A 16137-nucleotide genomic window follows, 5' to 3' on the forward strand; every position below is an offset into this window, starting at 1 on the left:
AAAATATATATTTATAGATTGACACATTTGTAAACGCCGCGGTCAAATTTTCACATTAAAATGTATGTACACAGCTTGAAATGAGCGGACATGTTGGCTTCGTGTCTAGATTTTTGAGCGGATGTGGTCTCAACCTAAGAGCAGTCACGTCACGGTGAGTGTGGATGTGCGTGTGTGTGTTGATTGTTCGTGTTGTTCAAGTGTTAGCCGGACTGGGGGAATAACAGACGGACAGACCGTGTTGCAGATCTCAGGAAGTTTTGTCTCCGTTTCGGTGAGCGACTCGTTTCTGCTCCGCTTCGCTCCGGAACCGGACCTGTGAGATGACCCAGCGGGGCCCGGCCGAGTTTACCCCACCGCCGGAGTGCCCGGTGTTCGAACCCACTTGGGAGGAATTTGCAGACCCTTTCGCGTTTATCAATAAAATCCGACCCATCGCCGAGAAAACCGGGATCTGCAAGGTTCGACCGCCGCCGGTGAGTGCTGTCCGGACGGTCTGTATCGGACCGGTTGGACCGGGCCAGGTCTGCGGAGTGATTCTGAGTTCGGTTTAAAGGGAAATGTCCCAACATGGCGGCGCAGTGACAGCACTGCCGAACCGCTTTGTGTGTTGCTTTAGCCTTGCTATATAAGTCCAACTTTCTTACCCCTGCTGGGTCTATGCACGACCTATGGATCTTTATGACCCGGAATTCTGACCCATGGGAAATATAATTGTGTTCTGGATCCGCAAACGTCGCGGATGTATGAAATTATTGTGGAAAACGTCTCTCTATGGGGCTGTGTGTAGTATGGCCTGGTTCGGTTCTAATATTCTACTATAAATTAAACGTCAGAGTTATAGTTTAGTTAAATGTTAAGCTTGTGTTTATTGATTATATATGGGCTCGTTGTTCCAATCGAATAAATTCCAATAATTATATAAAATTCGTGCTCATGTCGTTTCGGCATCTTGGGTATTGACGTTTAATTGACGTAAGTTACTCTAGCTGAAAACCCATCAAATAATATAATGATTACAAGGCGTTCACATACAAGAATGCCTTAATATCTCCATATAAAAAAAGCAAAAACGTACAAGGAGATACCTGCCAATGCGGAAATAACCTTTCCTTTCATTTTCACCTCAACACAACTTAAAAATATTTAAATGCCTTTTTGTCTTTATTACTTTGTATATATTAACAAATAATCTTTATAAAACTAAACTGAGGTAATGATATAAATATTAATAAGTTGTATTCGTGTTAAATGCACTTCTGGACCAAAAGATAGGTGCTGTGCGGACGGTTAATGTAATTCGTAGGTTCAATATCGTTTTGTAAAATGACACGCGGTTCACACCAACGGGGTCAACCTGGATCGGAACCGATTACTCCTGAACAAATCTGACCCAGTTTAATAAATAACTGTGATTCTGATTACGTCTTTACATTACAGGTTTCTCAAATAATATTTATATGTATTAGGCTGTTCTATTATTTTGTTATTTATGGGCATTGGACGGAAATTCATTTGTAAATGTTAAAACAAAAAGATTTTCTTATTTATTGAAAATGTTATCTGAAGTAGGCTATATGTGTCAAGAACATGACCGTTTTGGTTTCTGCCAGCGCTCTCGAGCACAAATGAAGGGCCTTGGTTCTGTGTTTGATGGGTGAATTGGGTTTCTTCTAAGAATCTATTAAACTAGCAGCTACGTGACGCGATTCACGCACGAGGTCGCAGAAGAAGGGAAACTGTAATTGCATTAAACAAGCGATGGTTAACGGCTACAATATCTCCAACACGATTACGATGAACATTTTGCTCTATTTACGTTGTTAATATCCATACAGCAATATTCGTGAGTTTTTTCAATCTCTCACAAGATCTCGAAGGCTTAAAGTGATGAAAATGTTTTCATATGGGCTCTTGCTATTCACCACAAAGACTCCGCAAACCTATTTGCGTCGTGGGTCCTGACGCGTTTTAAAGAATTACCACAATGTTAAGGGGTTCATATACGCTCGGTTCGACCTATATTCTATTGACGAACCCAAAGGATGGATTCAATCTTCGGGCCGGGCGCGTCCTCCATGTTGCGAGCTTTGGAGTGAATGAACCATCTGGCCATTTTGTGTCTTTCTCTAACTGTGCTGCCTAAACAGCATTCAGAATATGTATAAACATAATACACACATAATGCACATTAAGTTCATAGCTTATGTGTATCTAAAATACAATTTAGATTGTGAACTGTTATGTTACATTTTGACAAATAGAAATGTGTGAGTAAACAATGATCTCCACCATCTATACTGCTGGATATCTGCACACACTCAATGCCACGGTGTGATGTCTTTGGCTTTGACTATCTCATGAAAAATACCATTGATTCATTTTTGTGCGCTGCCTAGTCAGGTTGAAGCAGATTAGATCAGATAACTGTAAAGTTGTGTTTGTTTTCTCAAAAGCACCAATGCTGATTTATTATGTAATTGCATGATTATTACACAATATGAATAAACGCAGACCTGTCTGATCCAATGGGACCAAAAGGAGTGATTTGAGGGGATCCTTTTTGTGAGGAGCTAAGATAAGTTAACACTTATTGATCTTAGGAAAATTCTCAATCATGTTTGTGGGTGTCTGATCTCTGTAATCAAAATATTAATTTCATTTCTGAAGACACAGTTGCATTTTTATCTCTTTAGACACAAAAGTAAACACCATGTTTTCAGTACAGGGATGCACAGCTTCCCATAACCACATGCAACAAAGACAATGAGCTGAACCCAGACAAAAAAGGCTTTATTAGATAGGCCAGCTGAACTGAACAAAACCCCCAGTTCCACCGTTTAGCCAGGCTGACCAGAATGTGGGGTGAAGATGTGACTTTTAACTCACTTAAAAACATTTGGTTAAGCTGACACACATTCATGAATCTCTAAACCACAAACCACACAGCACCAATAAAGTTTGCATTACATTTAAATGAATGTTATGGATATACAGACAAGATCAAGCTAAGTGAAAGTCACACTAAGACGTTTCATATAGTTCAGTAACAGTGCTTATAGTCCCTCTTTATCAAGGCCCAAATAGTCTCAGTATAAAAGTCTTATCTCAAAACAAAAGAAATGGCCCCTATTTTTTTAAAAGGACCATTTTGACTGTGCCTGTAAGCTCCTGAGTAAGAAAACTAAAGATAAAATGTAGAGAAACCTCTTTGGTCATAGGTTTTGGTGTTGGTGACTTCGGTGGTAATGACCTATAGGATCTTCGCTCAAGGACAATGTCTGTTGTATGGATGTGCTTTTGACAAAAATGAAGTTTGTTTTATGTAAAACATGTAACTGGGTGTAAGGCACAAGAATGTAGTCTGTACAATGTAATTCACAAAGGTCCGCAGTACTGGTTTTATTTTGCTGGACAATGTTGCATGAAATGAATTAAAAACTCCAAAATCAAATCATTGCTTACTAAAATGAAGGAAATGTTCATGTTGGTTATGTAGATTTTGCTTTGTGTGTTTAGGACTGGCAACCTCCGTTTGCATGCGATGTTGACAGACTTCATTTTACTCCTCGAATCCAGAGACTCAATGAACTAGAGGTAAATAAACATAGAGCTGAAAATGTGTGTGTGCGCGTGTGCCGTAAGGTCAATGGTCAGTGTTTTGCACCTTTGTCAGCAGAATTTGGTTTTTTGAGATGTCTAATATTATCGGCACCACCTCTGGGATACTTAATAATTAACACCCTTATTCATAATATTGCTGATTCTTTTTTTCCATTCTGCTTTCACCCATTCCCAACCCAAGGCTCAAACCAGAGTTAAGCTCAACTTTTTGGACCAGATTGCCAAATTTTGGGAACTGCAAGGATGCATGCTCAAAATTCCCCATGTGGAGAGGAAAATTCTCGACCTGTATCAGCTCAACAAAGTAAGTGAGTTTGTGTAATGGCAGTATGTTTCACTGTATTACACTGATCCACAAAGCAATTCAAGTTTATTTAGGTTTGTTACGTATTATGTAAGAACCCTGTTAATATAAAGATCTGAAACCTGTTACTAATTTCTGTGCATCTCACAGAGTAATTCATGTAACCGTTGGGTTATTTACCAATAAACCCAGAGAAATTACGACGCTAAATGTTTTTTATCTGCATGGTACAGGTGGCCTTACTACTCTCCTGATCTCGTTTTTTCTGTTTTCAGCTGGTTGCAGATGAGGGGGGGTTTGATATTGTTTGTAGAGAGAGGAGATGGACAAAGATCGCCATGACAATGGGTTTTGCACCTGGCAAAGCTGTGGGGTCACACCTGCGAGCACATTATGAACGGGTCTTGTACCCGTACAACCTTTTCCAGTCTGGAGCAAACCTGCTGGTATGTTCATCATATAAACATATCACACACTTTGCACAAAGCGCTCAGGAGCAAGGCAGGAGTTCATGGCATGTGTATGAATAAAGATGGATGGGGTAGGGGTCAGATTACATCAAGGCTGGGCCTTCAGTCTTGGCAGTAGTAGGTTATGCATTATTAGTACTGTGCGGATGGTTTTATACCGTATTCTGGCGTTGATGAATGCAGTGGCTATTGTTATATAGTGTGTTTTATTACATTCTCACTGATAATCCCTTCGCAGAGTTAATGTGGTTTGTGCCACAGCAACTGCTAAGGCTACAAAGGACTTCCTTTGTCTTTAGAGACAGTATATTTTTATCTTTAAAGGTATACTTCACCCAAACATGAAAGTTCTGTCATCATTTACTCAACTTCAGATTGTTCCAAACCTGTATGCATTTATTTGTTTTGCTCAACAAAGAAGAAATTTGTAAGAATGACACAACTCATCCCCCATTTATTGGCATAGTAGGGGAAACTAAGACTATCAGAGTCAATGATGAATAAGAGTATACATTCTTCCATATATCTTCCTGTGTGTTCAGCAGAACAAATACATATATACAGGTCTGGAACAATCTGAAGGTTAGTAAATGATTACATCATTTTTAGTTTTGGGTGAAGTATCCCTTTAATTCACACTTTAGGGTGCTTCCTTCAACAGATGTCAATAGGGTACTTTTGAAGCTTCCTCCTGTCACTTAGACATTATTTGAAATAACAATAAAAAATAAAAAGTATCATATGCAAGAAATTAAAGGTCACTGCAAATCTCTGTATGATGTGTAGTGCTCTTTTCTACATCAGGCTCCTGAACTCGCAGCCAAACTGGCACGTTTTGGGGCACCTCCTGTGCTGGAGGAGGTATGTTTCAACCTTCCCCATTACCTAATCAGAACTGTAATACTGTACAGGCTGTGATGTCATTATGTCATTTCAATCGTTGCTGTTGGCCTCAATACTTGCCATAGCCCTGCAGACTAAATGTAAAGATTGGCAATTGTTTAAAATATTTGGAATCGGTCATACTCATGGCACGTTTTGTGTTTTACTTTTTTCAGATTTCCTTATGTTTGTTTTTCAAACAAACATTTTTCCTTTTGCTGCTTTTGCAAATTTGTTGATTTAACCCCAGCGTTTTGTTTTCATGGACTTTATTATTTGCAAAAAATTGTGTTTTTGTGACTGACAGCATTTAACCTTTAGTGACCCATCCCAGCCCCCCACAAACCCCCACGACTGTTTTGCAGAGAAACTGTTGCTTTCATTCTCCACCTACTACCCTCGTCTTTGTTTGACTCTCTGTTTTCACTCTTCACTCTGTTTTTTCTTCTTTGAGTTCTGCCACATCCTTTCTTCCTCCCTTCCCCCTCCCCTCAACCCACGGAGCTGTGACCTGCTTTCTGTTCACGCTAATCTCTTTACACCTCCAGCTGTTCTGTCTCCTCCCTCTATAGTATAGCCTCTCTCTCTGTGCTAATCTGTAATCTGATAGTAGAGGCATCATCCAGTTTTAACTGGAGTGTTTAAGATTTTTGCCTGCCTGCACTCACAGGCGCAGTTTACAACGGTGTTTAATTTACACATTAGCGCTTGTGTGTGTGGAAACCAGTGATAGTGGGGTAGATGTTAGAGGGTGTTTTTACAGTGTGAAGTTTTATAGTTTTCCTGGTCAAGTGTGGAGAACCCAGAAGTGCCCCTTAAGTGAGCCTTTTCAGGTGCTTGAAATCTTGAACGTCAAATATAGTGTTTAACGATCGCTCTGAATATACGACGCTATTTACACAACATTTTAAATTAAAAGACTAAAATAATTTTTTGCTCTTCGGCCAATTGTTTACATAATGGGGGACTGACAGAGAAACCTATGAAAACAGGTCTCAAAGATTTTACTTATTTTTCAGGATCCAAGTTAATGCAGATCGTTTTGAAAACGGTGTTGTCTGTATATGAAACCTTTAAAAGACGCAAAGATAAAATGCTTTAGTTTTTCACTACACAAATTACTGTTAAATTCACAAAATATTTTTTTTTATTCAGCCATCTTTTCCAAACCCATGTCTTTCTCTGTGCTCTTTTTCATGAAGTGATGCCACAATAATAGTAGTATATACGATTTACGTGATATAAAAGCCATAAAATAGCTTGAGGTTACGGACTAAAATATTAATATTTTCTGCTAATTCTCATTCCCACTGTAGAATAGAGTTCTCTTGTGTATAACAATAGAAAGGCATCCTGATTTGATGTCATCATTATGGGCAATTAAACGGCTATATTTATATTTCTGTGTAAAGTATTTAAATGTCCAGTGTATAATTTTTTGGATGATCTATTGATAGAAATGCGATATAATATACACGGTCTTCAGAGGTATATAAAGAGTGTTTTAAAAGGGTGTGGAGTGAGCGGTTAGTTGCAATTCGCAACCTTGCCGCTAGATATTACTGACTGGACCTTTAACTAAAATGTTCAAATTAATCTGAAAAACAATTTGATTATCTATTATATCAAACACTCATTTAGCATAAAAGGATAGTAAAAAAGTTGTTTTTGCTTGTTTGTCTTCGGTGTGTGCAGAAACCATCACTTGATGATGTCAGTGGCAGCGAAAATAAAGAGTACAAACCCCACGACCTACTGCAGAGGCAAAACATTCACATGCCACCTAGTGACACGACCGCGCCTGCTAGAAGAGCCAAGAGGATGAAAACAGAGGTAAGTGTTACAAAACACACAAACTATTCTCCAGTGAAAGTCAACATATACAGTAACACTTTTCTTTAGGTTCATTGACTGATGTGTTTTTTTCTGTTTTAGTCTGCTTGTGTTAAGTCAGAGGAAGGTGACGGGTGTGACAACAGGCCCAATCTCAGGAGAAGGATGGGTTCTTTCGTTGCCAAGCTTGAACCAGGTAAGCAGCTTCCTCTGTCTCTAACCTCACAAGACTCGCCAGCTCTGAATATCTGCAGTCAAACTAACACACGATTCAAATAGCTTTGTCAGTCAATGTATTTATTTACAGTACACAAATGTGTACAATTGTGTGTTTTAGTGCAGGAGATCCCTATACAGGTGAAGCAGGAACCTGCTGTGATAAAAGAACCGATACCTGAGCCAGAGAAAACCAAATCACGCTACATGAAAAACATTCCACCTCCTCCAGTCAGCACCATAGTGAGTTGCACCTCCTCCAGTCAGCTCTCTCTCTCTCTCTCTCTCTCTCTCTCTCTCTCTCTCTCTCTTTCTCATATTCAAATGTTATGCTAAGGTGTTCTGTCACATGTAAATCAGATGCCATCAGGACTCTGGGAACACACTGATTCTGTTGATCTTATTCAAATTTACTGTAATGACTATATATTCTTAAGTAAAGATGTCTAAAGTGCTGTTTTTGGTTGTGCTGTTAATGCTAAAAATAAAAGAAACACATAATTGTAACTTTACTTCTGCATATAATAGCAGTTTTGAATGTTTGCATGTGCAATTGCACACGTGTTCTGTGAAAGTGCTTGGGACCTGGTCACTGTCAAATGCGTGAAATTAATGTCCTGGGTGGATATTAATGTAAACATAGTCAGTTTACATTTAAATGAGAGTGTAAACTGATAATGATTTGTGTCAAAATATTGGAAAATGCATTAGCCTAATTTTTGCTAATTGTAGCGTAATTGCTGCTGTCAATAATTCAGATGTCATTTTAAAAGCATGGCCTACACAAATTTGGCACAACATTAAAGTACTCTTTCTCTCTCTCTCTTTTTAGGTGGACCTGTATGTGTGTTTAGTGTGTGGAAAAGGAAACGATGAGGATAGGTTGTTGCTATGCGACGGTTGTGATGACAGCTACCACACCTTCTGCTTGATCCCGCCCCTCTGTGATGTTCCTAAAGGAGATTGGAGATGCCCTAAATGTCTGGCTCAGGTGAGTTGAACAGATGTGGAGAAAACTGACAATGTGTGTTCATCTTTAAAGGGAAGAAAAACAGAAGCTGAACCAGCCCAGGCTTTGTTTCAGATGTTTGTATCATTATTTGTGTGTTTCTGCAGGAGTGCGGTAAACCTCAGGAGGCATTTGGCTTCGAGCAAGCGTACAGGGACTATTCTCTGAAAGCGTTTGGGGAAATGGCTGACTCCTTCAAGTCAGACTATTTCAACATGCCTGTTCATGTATGTAACCACGAGACTCATGCCTAGTAAATTTACAATTACAGAACTGGCCTCAATATAAATTATATTTTAAATTTTGGTGTTTTCAGATGGTGCCCACAGAGCTTGTTGAAAAAGAGTTTTGGCGATTGGTCGGCACCATTGAAGAGGATGTGACAGTGGAATATGGCGCTGACATCGCCTCAAAAGAATTCGGAAGCGGTTTTCCAATCAAGGGAGGAAAGTTTAAGGTTGTGCCTCACGATGAGGTACAAACAGAATATCTGGAATTTTAAGATGTTACATTGTCTGTTTCTAAATCAATAAGTTGTACTTCCTGTTACTGTACAAATATCGTTCTGTGAATCTGACAGGTTTAGAGGAAATAGATTCTATAGACTGCATTCTGGACTGAGTTTATTGGTTCTCTCATCATTGATGATATTATTTTGCTGTGATTGGTTATAGAAATACATTCAGTGCGGGTGGAACCTGAATAACATGGCCATGATGACACCATCAGTGCTGACCCACGTCACCGCAGATATCTGCGGCATGACCCTGCCATGGCTCTATGTAGGCATGTGCTTCTCTTCTTTCTGCTGGCACATTGAGGACCACTGGAGCTACTCCATCAACTACCTGCATTGGTAATAAGCATTTTATGTTTGTAGGAAGGATTGCTATACAGTTAGTATTTGTTATTTCAGTGAAGGTGAAAGGTTAGGGGTAATATGCTTTGACAGAGACCCTGATTTTGTGTTTCTGCTTGTGTTAGGGGTGAACCTAAGACCTGGTATGGTGCTCCTGGTTTTGCTGCTGAACAGCTGGAAGCAGTGATGAAGAAACTTGCTCCAGAACTGTTTGATTCTCAGCCAGACCTCCTCCACCAGCTCGTCACAATCATGAACCCTAACACACTCATGGCCCACGGAGTACCAGTGAGTAACATTATGAGCCCACACATGTTAAATGTTTTATTTTCCTGTTTTTTTATTTATTTCAATGTATTTATATTACTCACATTTTATGTTACCCTAAAATGTACATGTGGAAGAAGTTTTGTATATGTCTTTCCTTCACATTCAGATTTACAGAACCAATCAGTGTGCTGGAGAGTTCGTCATCACTTTCCCAAGAGCCTATCACAGCGGCTTCAATCAGGGCTTTAACTTTGCTGAAGCTGTGAACTTTTGCACAGTGGATTGGGTGAGCTAAAATTCCATTGTCAAACTGATTGATAATACTGTAACTTTCTTGGCCTGGTCTCTAATTGAGAGCATTGTTCAGATGGATATTTACATCTTATCCTGTGATAGTGTTCTTCTCTAATCTGTTTCTGCTGTCTTATGTTATTGTGGTGTGATCAGATGGCACTGGGCCGTCAGTGTGTGGATCACTACCGTCTGCTGAATCGGTACTGCGTGTTCTCTCATGATGAGATGGTGTGTAATATGGCCATGAAGGCTGACAGCCTGGACGTGGTTCTGGCATCAGCCGTACAAAAGGACATGCAGCTCATGATCAAAGAGGAGAGAGATCTGCGTCACAAAGTCCGGAAGCTGGTGAGTGTGGAAGACACATGTACAGCATCAGTGGCACCTTAAAAACCTGAATCTGAAACGTTTTGATAAAGATGCTGGAAATGTCTGATTCTATAGTATGAAATATATGTACATTGTTTTCTCTACTTGATATTTGATTACCTATCTGTCTCCAGGGGGTGGCCAACTGTGAATTGTTCCGATATGACTTGCTGGCAGACGATGAGAGACAGTGTGTGAAGTGTCGCACCACCTGTTACCTGTCTGCTCTCACCTGTCCCTGCAGACCTGGAGTCCAGGTGTGTCTGCACCACGCCCACAGCCTCTGCTCCTGCCCCATCTCCAACTACACACTCAAGTGAGTCCTAAATTCTGCACATGTGATTCCTTTCTGATCAGGGTGTTCGGGTGGAAAGTGAAATGTAGAAAGTATAGTGTCCTTAAGAGAACTCCTGTTGAAAGTCTCACTCTGTGTAATACTCAACCACACAGTTACCGTTTTACACTGGATGACCTTTACCCTATGATGAACGCCGTGAGACAGAGGGCAGAGTCTTATGATGAATGGGCATTGAGAGTTACAGAAATCATGGAGGCCAAACTAGACAAGAAACGGAGTGAGTTTCCATCTCAGCACTTCTGCTGAGGTTTTGTTCATCTGGAGTTCTTCAGTCCAGTATAGGAATATGAGCTGTGTTTTGTCTCACTGATCCCACTCTCTTTCATTGTAGATGTCACAGTGTTTCGCACCCTTCTGGAGGAGTCAGGTGAGAGATCTTTTCCAGAGAACGATCTGTTACGTCAGCTAAGACTGGTCACTCAAGATGTTGAGAAATGCTCGTCTGTTGCCCAGCAACTGCTAAACGGCAAGAGACAGACTAGGTAAAGATACACTCGCAAAACACACATAAATATTTATATCTACTTGGTGTGCTGGACTTCATCTTTTTGCTAACAGTGTTTTGGTTTGGTTGAGAGACATGTGAAATGTGAATTTGACAAATTTCTATATGCCTGTGTGTTTATGTCTGTACTTTGTCATCTGCCTGTAGGTACCGCACAGGTGGAGGAAAATCTTCTAATCAGCTCTCCGTGGAGGAAATGAGGTCATTTGTACGCCAGCTTTATAACCTTCCCTGCAGCCTTACGCAGGCACCGCTTCTGAAGGTAACTCACGAACAAGAACATAAAAGATGAAACACACAACTGTTACTTTCACAAAAGATTATGCAGATTTAACTCATATAATACAAGCCATTTTTATCTCGTTCAGGAGCTGCTGAACAACATTGAGGATTTCCAACAGCACAGTGAGAAGGTTCTGTCTGATGAAGTGAGCGCAGATGCCGTCAGCGAGATCGAGTCGTTGCTGGAGGAGGGCTCTCAGTTTGACGTGGTTCTTCCGGAACTGGCGGTGTTACGGGAACGTTTGGAGCAGACGCGCTGGCTGGCTGAGGTTCGGCAGGCAGAAGATCCGGTGACCAACCCATGTGGTCTCTCTTTGGATAACATGCGTCGGCTGATCGATCGAGGGGTCGGACTGATGCCACACCCTTCAATCGAACGGACGATGGCTCGCCTGCAGGAACTGCTCACAATCTCAGAGGAACTGGAGGAAAAAGCGCAAGCTCTGCTCAAAGCCAGGTGAGGGCAGCATTGAGAAGGCAAATACACATCTATGCCAGTGTCAGTCTTTTCAATTCAAACTCGAGGGGCTAATGCAAAGTATGAACGTGCTAATAATAGAGGTGTTCACATGTGCAACAGATCAGGATTTCCACCATTTTAGCAACATATGGACATTTGGTCATTCAGTGAGTCTTTCCTGTAGCTTAGTGGTTAGACCATGACTTTAGCAATGTCAAGGTTATGGGTTTGAGCCTTGGGATTGCACATACTTAAATACAAATCTATGGTATCATGCAATGTAAGTCGCTTTGGATAAAAGCATCTGCCAAATGCATAAATGTATTTGTCTAGTTCAATACATGCACTAGATGTTAAGTACCTGCAGAGAGCAGCACAAGAATGATGCTATAATTAGCCAAATTGTATTGTTAAAATTAACGTTTTCTTTTTAAGGCCTCCAGAAAGTTTGGAAACGCTCTGTTCCCAGTTGATTCAGGTGGATGGAGTGCCTGCATACCTGCCAAACTGCCTCCTTCTGCAGGATACAGTCAACAGGGCTAAAGAATGGCTCCAGGAAGCTGAAGATTTACAGGTACACATTTACAGCTGCACTCCGCTTTAAAGAAAGTATTCTCACTATACACTATACTGTACACAACTGGTCAGTGATACTCTTGTCAGGTAATATGAACGTATATGTTTTTGTTGGCAGGTGGGAGGTCAGATTCCAGTTCTCGGCTCACTCTCTGATATGGTTCTGAGGGCTCATGCTATCCCAGTACGACTGGAGGCTCTGGAGCATCTGGAGCTACTGGTCTCGGAGGTGCAGAGCTGGAAGGAGTCGGCGGCCAAAACCTTCCTCATCAAAAACTCCCCCTTCACTTTGTTGGAGGTAATGATCATTTAACCAGCAATAAAGATTTGTTAAGCCTTTGTTGTTGTTGTTGTTTGTGTCAATACAAACCTCAGGGGTCATGATCGAGGGGGAGGAAATTCCTTAGGCTGATGGCTTTTTATTTGACTGGTTCTATTTTAAACTTAACTCGTATTTGTATATTTTTGTTACATTTATTGATTACATACGATATTTCCAAAAATAAATCATCTTGCGACCCCGCCCTTCCCTACTTTGGGAACATAGCTACATAGCACGTTTCGTAAATACGCAATCTACGTCATCTTAGTTCTGTGTCAGCCAACGTAGTGCTTCGAAAGGGTGATCCGTTGGTTGCAATTTGCAACCTCACTACTAGATGCAGATAAATGTTAAACCTTAGAACTTTAATATGAGCTATTTTAGTTTTTCAGTGTTGGCTCATGGTTTTAATAGAAGTTTAGAGGTCAGCAAGAAGCATTGACTTATTAGGTCTTTATCAGCTATATAGAGATTACTTACTGTTTTTTAACTTTTTTATAAATAAATTGTTGTTTTTGAGTTCAATTAATGTTTCTTATCACCTGTGCAGGTGTTATGTCCCAGATGGGAAGCGGGCAGCTCTTCAAAAAAGAAAATGAAGAAGGCCAAAGGCGAATGTTCATCATCAGGGAAAAAGAAGCTTGTGAAGCTAGACAGCATGAGTGATGTGGAGAGAGCACTTACAAACAGCAAAGACTCTGCCTCTGCTGTGAGTGCACTACAAAGTACGCAACACAAATACTTCAGACAACGCAAATACTCATTATTACATATTTTTCTTTTTCAGATGTTTACGCTGGCTGAAGTGCGTTTAAAAGAGTTGGAGTCGCTTTGCTCTCTTCGTGCAGCTAACGAATCGAAGCTCCTACCTTCGGCGGACTGTGCCGCTCTCAAAGTGTGCGTGTGTCAGCAGCCGGCCATGGGTGCCATGTTACAGTGTGAGCTGTGTCGAGATGCTTTCCACAGCGTGTGCGTGCGCGGGCCAGCTGATCCCCGTGGTACAGAACCGTGGCTGTGTCCATTATGCCTGCGGTCGACGAAGCCCCCCCTGGACAATATCACGTCCCTCTTATCATCTCTACAGAGAATTCGCGTGCGGCTCCCAGAGGGTGACGCACTACGTTACATGATCGAACGTGCCGTCAGCTGGCAGCGGCGAGCGCGAGGGCTCATCGAATCTCACAACCTTTCTCAGGAGTGCAGAGGAGCTTCCCCTACACACGGCGTCCATCGGACCACAGGCCACAACAGGAAGGTCAGATATTATATAACTCAAACAGAAAAAGTACTGTAAGCTGTATAATGTCCTTTTTTTAGGAAGGGGTAAGAATCGTAAAGATTAGCTTTTTCAGTTATGCAAAATAATTTTAGATGGGTTGACTGTGTGTTCCAATAAATTAAGAGTAATTTTTGCTGTTGTTGTAGCAGTTATGTGGGTCTCCATTCCGGTGTCAGGACTGGAGCGTTTCTGGGCAGGATCAGACTGTGTTTTACACAGAGCAGCGATGTATCCCCCTCCAGGGTCTGTATTATTCTCACATAAACACACACTGTCATATTTCCAGGGATCCAGAGTTGAATATTGTTTTATACAATAAGTGATATAAGATCCTGTGTGTGTTCCAGGTCTCAGTAAGGAGTTTGAGCAGCTTATGGTGGAGGGCTTGCTTCTACAGGTTTCTCTACCCGAAACTCAACAGCTCTACAGACTTTTGCTGTCCGGCCCACCTACCATAAACACTCCCCACACAGAACACACAGCCTACCTCACTCAAAAACACTCCTCCTCACCACAGACAGAGGTAACCTCCTTACTTTCCAACCTTAAAGGGTTAGTTCACCCAAATCTGTATACATTTATTTATTCTGATGAACACAGAGAAAGATATTTGGAAGAATGCTTGTAACCAAACAGTTTTTATCATAGTAGGAAAATGGCAATGGTAGTCAAAAGAGCCCCAAAACTGTTTGCTTTTCTACATTCTTCAACAAAAATCTTCTTTTTGTTCAACACAACAAAGAAATGTATAAAGCAGTTTTTCCTACTATCATAGTCAATGGTGCCCATTGTTTGGTTAAACAGTTTGGTTAAAAGCATTCTTCCAGATATTTTTTCTCTGTGTTCATTAGAACAAATTCATTTATACAGATTTGGAACAACTTGAGGGTGAATAAATGAAGACAGAATTTTCCTTTTTTGGATGAACTGTTCCTTTAAGGCTTATTAAACTGATCAAGAGCAAAATATGAATCTGTTCTTTTTTCCTCTCTCCTCTGCAGAGAGATGCAATCACTTCAGCAGAAAAGAAAGCCAAGCGACGACTGAACAGAGACGAGACCGAGATCAGGGACAGAGGGATGAAGCCTAAGAGCAAGAAGCAGCGAATAGGCTCAGAGAAGAGGAGAGAGAGGAAAGCAGCGTCGCTCTCAGCGTCAGATGTTTCTCAATCGGAAGACTCAGAGGAAGATATGACTCTGTGTCCAGCAGAGAGCTGCCTCCAGCCAGAAGGAGAAGAAGTGAGTGAATGTAACAATTACGTGTGTGTTTGTGTGATCAAATGGGTTTTGACTATATTCCATCTGTTGCAGGTGAACTGGGTTCAGTGCGACTGCTGTAACCAGTGGTTCCATATGATATGTGTGGGGGTGTCAGCAGAACTCGCCGCTGAGGAAGATTACATGTGTGTGACCTGCAGCACAAACAACACGGGCCGCCGGAAGTGAAACGCTCTCCTAAAACCCTTCCTCCATCCCTTCTCCTGGCTGTATAACTGACCTTTCCTTGTTTCATAACCCATGACCTCTGACCTTTGTAACAACGGTGCTATTTTACTTATTTCGTTGGACTCTGTTGTCCTGAATGATACTATTTGGTCACTTTTGGTATTTTTACAGCTTTTTCCTTCTATCGAACTGTTTGTGATCGTCTAAAACATGATATGCTAAATGCTGAATGAATATAGTGGTGCATGGGTTTGTATTTGTGTCGCTTTCTGGCGTGGAGGAGAGACGCTCTGATTAAACCAAAAAAGGGTCGTCTCTTCTGCATGCGCAGCCAGAAATGACACAGGGCAAACAAACCGTTTTCACCAAATACAATAAATAAATAATAAATACAGAGAAATTATTTTTTGGAAATCTGCCGTTTCAGTACACCGGCATCTGGGAATCTCTCCGTTGTGTCTTTTTTTCTTTGTAGATTAGTTTTATTTATCGGAGCAATAACGTTGTTTGTAAGTACAGGAAGTTTCGGCGGTTTCAGTTGTGTTGGTGATTTTGGAGTTGGTGGGCAAATATTCAGGATACGTGACAGACTCACAAATGTCATATTTGTAGCAGAGCGATGAGTGTAATGAACTGCCACAAAACCTGCTCATGCCGTTTTAAAGGGGTGAGGGTGGGGGGCGGCTGTCAGAGTGTGGGGGTTTAACCAGCTTGTTAAAAAAATGTCTCAGTTTATAGTGTGGAATAAAACTCTTTGTTCTAATATGAAAATGAGTCCAT

At 41.0% G+C, this 16137-nt stretch overlaps 1 protein-coding gene across 5 annotated transcripts; it reads left to right on the forward strand.

Moving 5' to 3' along the window:
• Positions 1-84: 84 nt before the first annotated feature.
• On the forward strand, positions 85-16124 carry kdm5bb (lysine demethylase 5Bb). 5 transcript variants are annotated; one of them, XM_079468224.1, is made up of 28 exons: positions 85-154; positions 3520-3597; positions 3806-3928; positions 4204-4374; positions 5203-5259; positions 6976-7113; positions 7216-7309; positions 7451-7572; positions 8162-8320; positions 8446-8565; positions 8655-8813; positions 9013-9194; positions 9323-9485; positions 9634-9753; positions 9915-10109; positions 10265-10446; positions 10581-10705; positions 10820-10970; positions 11141-11255; positions 11362-11732; positions 12171-12309; positions 12430-12609; positions 13184-13342; positions 13421-13888; positions 14059-14155; positions 14260-14435; positions 14914-15150; positions 15223-16124. In XM_079468224.1, the coding sequence occupies exons 1-28, from the start codon at positions 122-124 to the stop codon at positions 15355-15357; spliced, it is 4449 nt and encodes a 1482-aa protein (XP_079324350.1). In that variant the 5' UTR covers positions 85-121; the 3' UTR covers positions 15358-16124. The 5 variants fall into 5 exon arrangements, with proteins under 5 accessions (XP_079324350.1, XP_079324346.1, XP_079324347.1 ...); XM_079468220.1 differs by having other exon boundaries at positions 138-476; XM_079468221.1 differs by having other exon boundaries at positions 138-476; positions 14062-14155.
• The last annotated feature ends 13 nt before the right edge of the window (positions 16125-16137 follow it).

The sequence above is a fragment of the Barbatula barbatula genome (assembly GCF_947034865.1).
Source record: "Barbatula barbatula genome assembly, chromosome: 11".
NCBI classification, from domain to species: Eukaryota; Metazoa; Chordata; class Actinopteri; order Cypriniformes; family Nemacheilidae; genus Barbatula; species Barbatula barbatula.

Coding starts and splice junctions, on each gene's coding strand:
- kdm5bb (XM_079468220.1), top strand. CDS start 324: ATGACCCAGCGGGGCCCGGCCGAGTTTACCCCACCGCCGGAGTGCCCG. Junction 3,598..3,805: donor AGAGACTCAATGAACTAGAG/GTAAATAAACAT, acceptor TCCCAACCCAAG/GCTCAAACCAGAGTTAAGCT. Junction 9,195..9,322: donor TCCATCAACTACCTGCATTG/GTAATAAGCATT, acceptor TGCTTGTGTTAG/GGGTGAACCTAAGACCTGGT.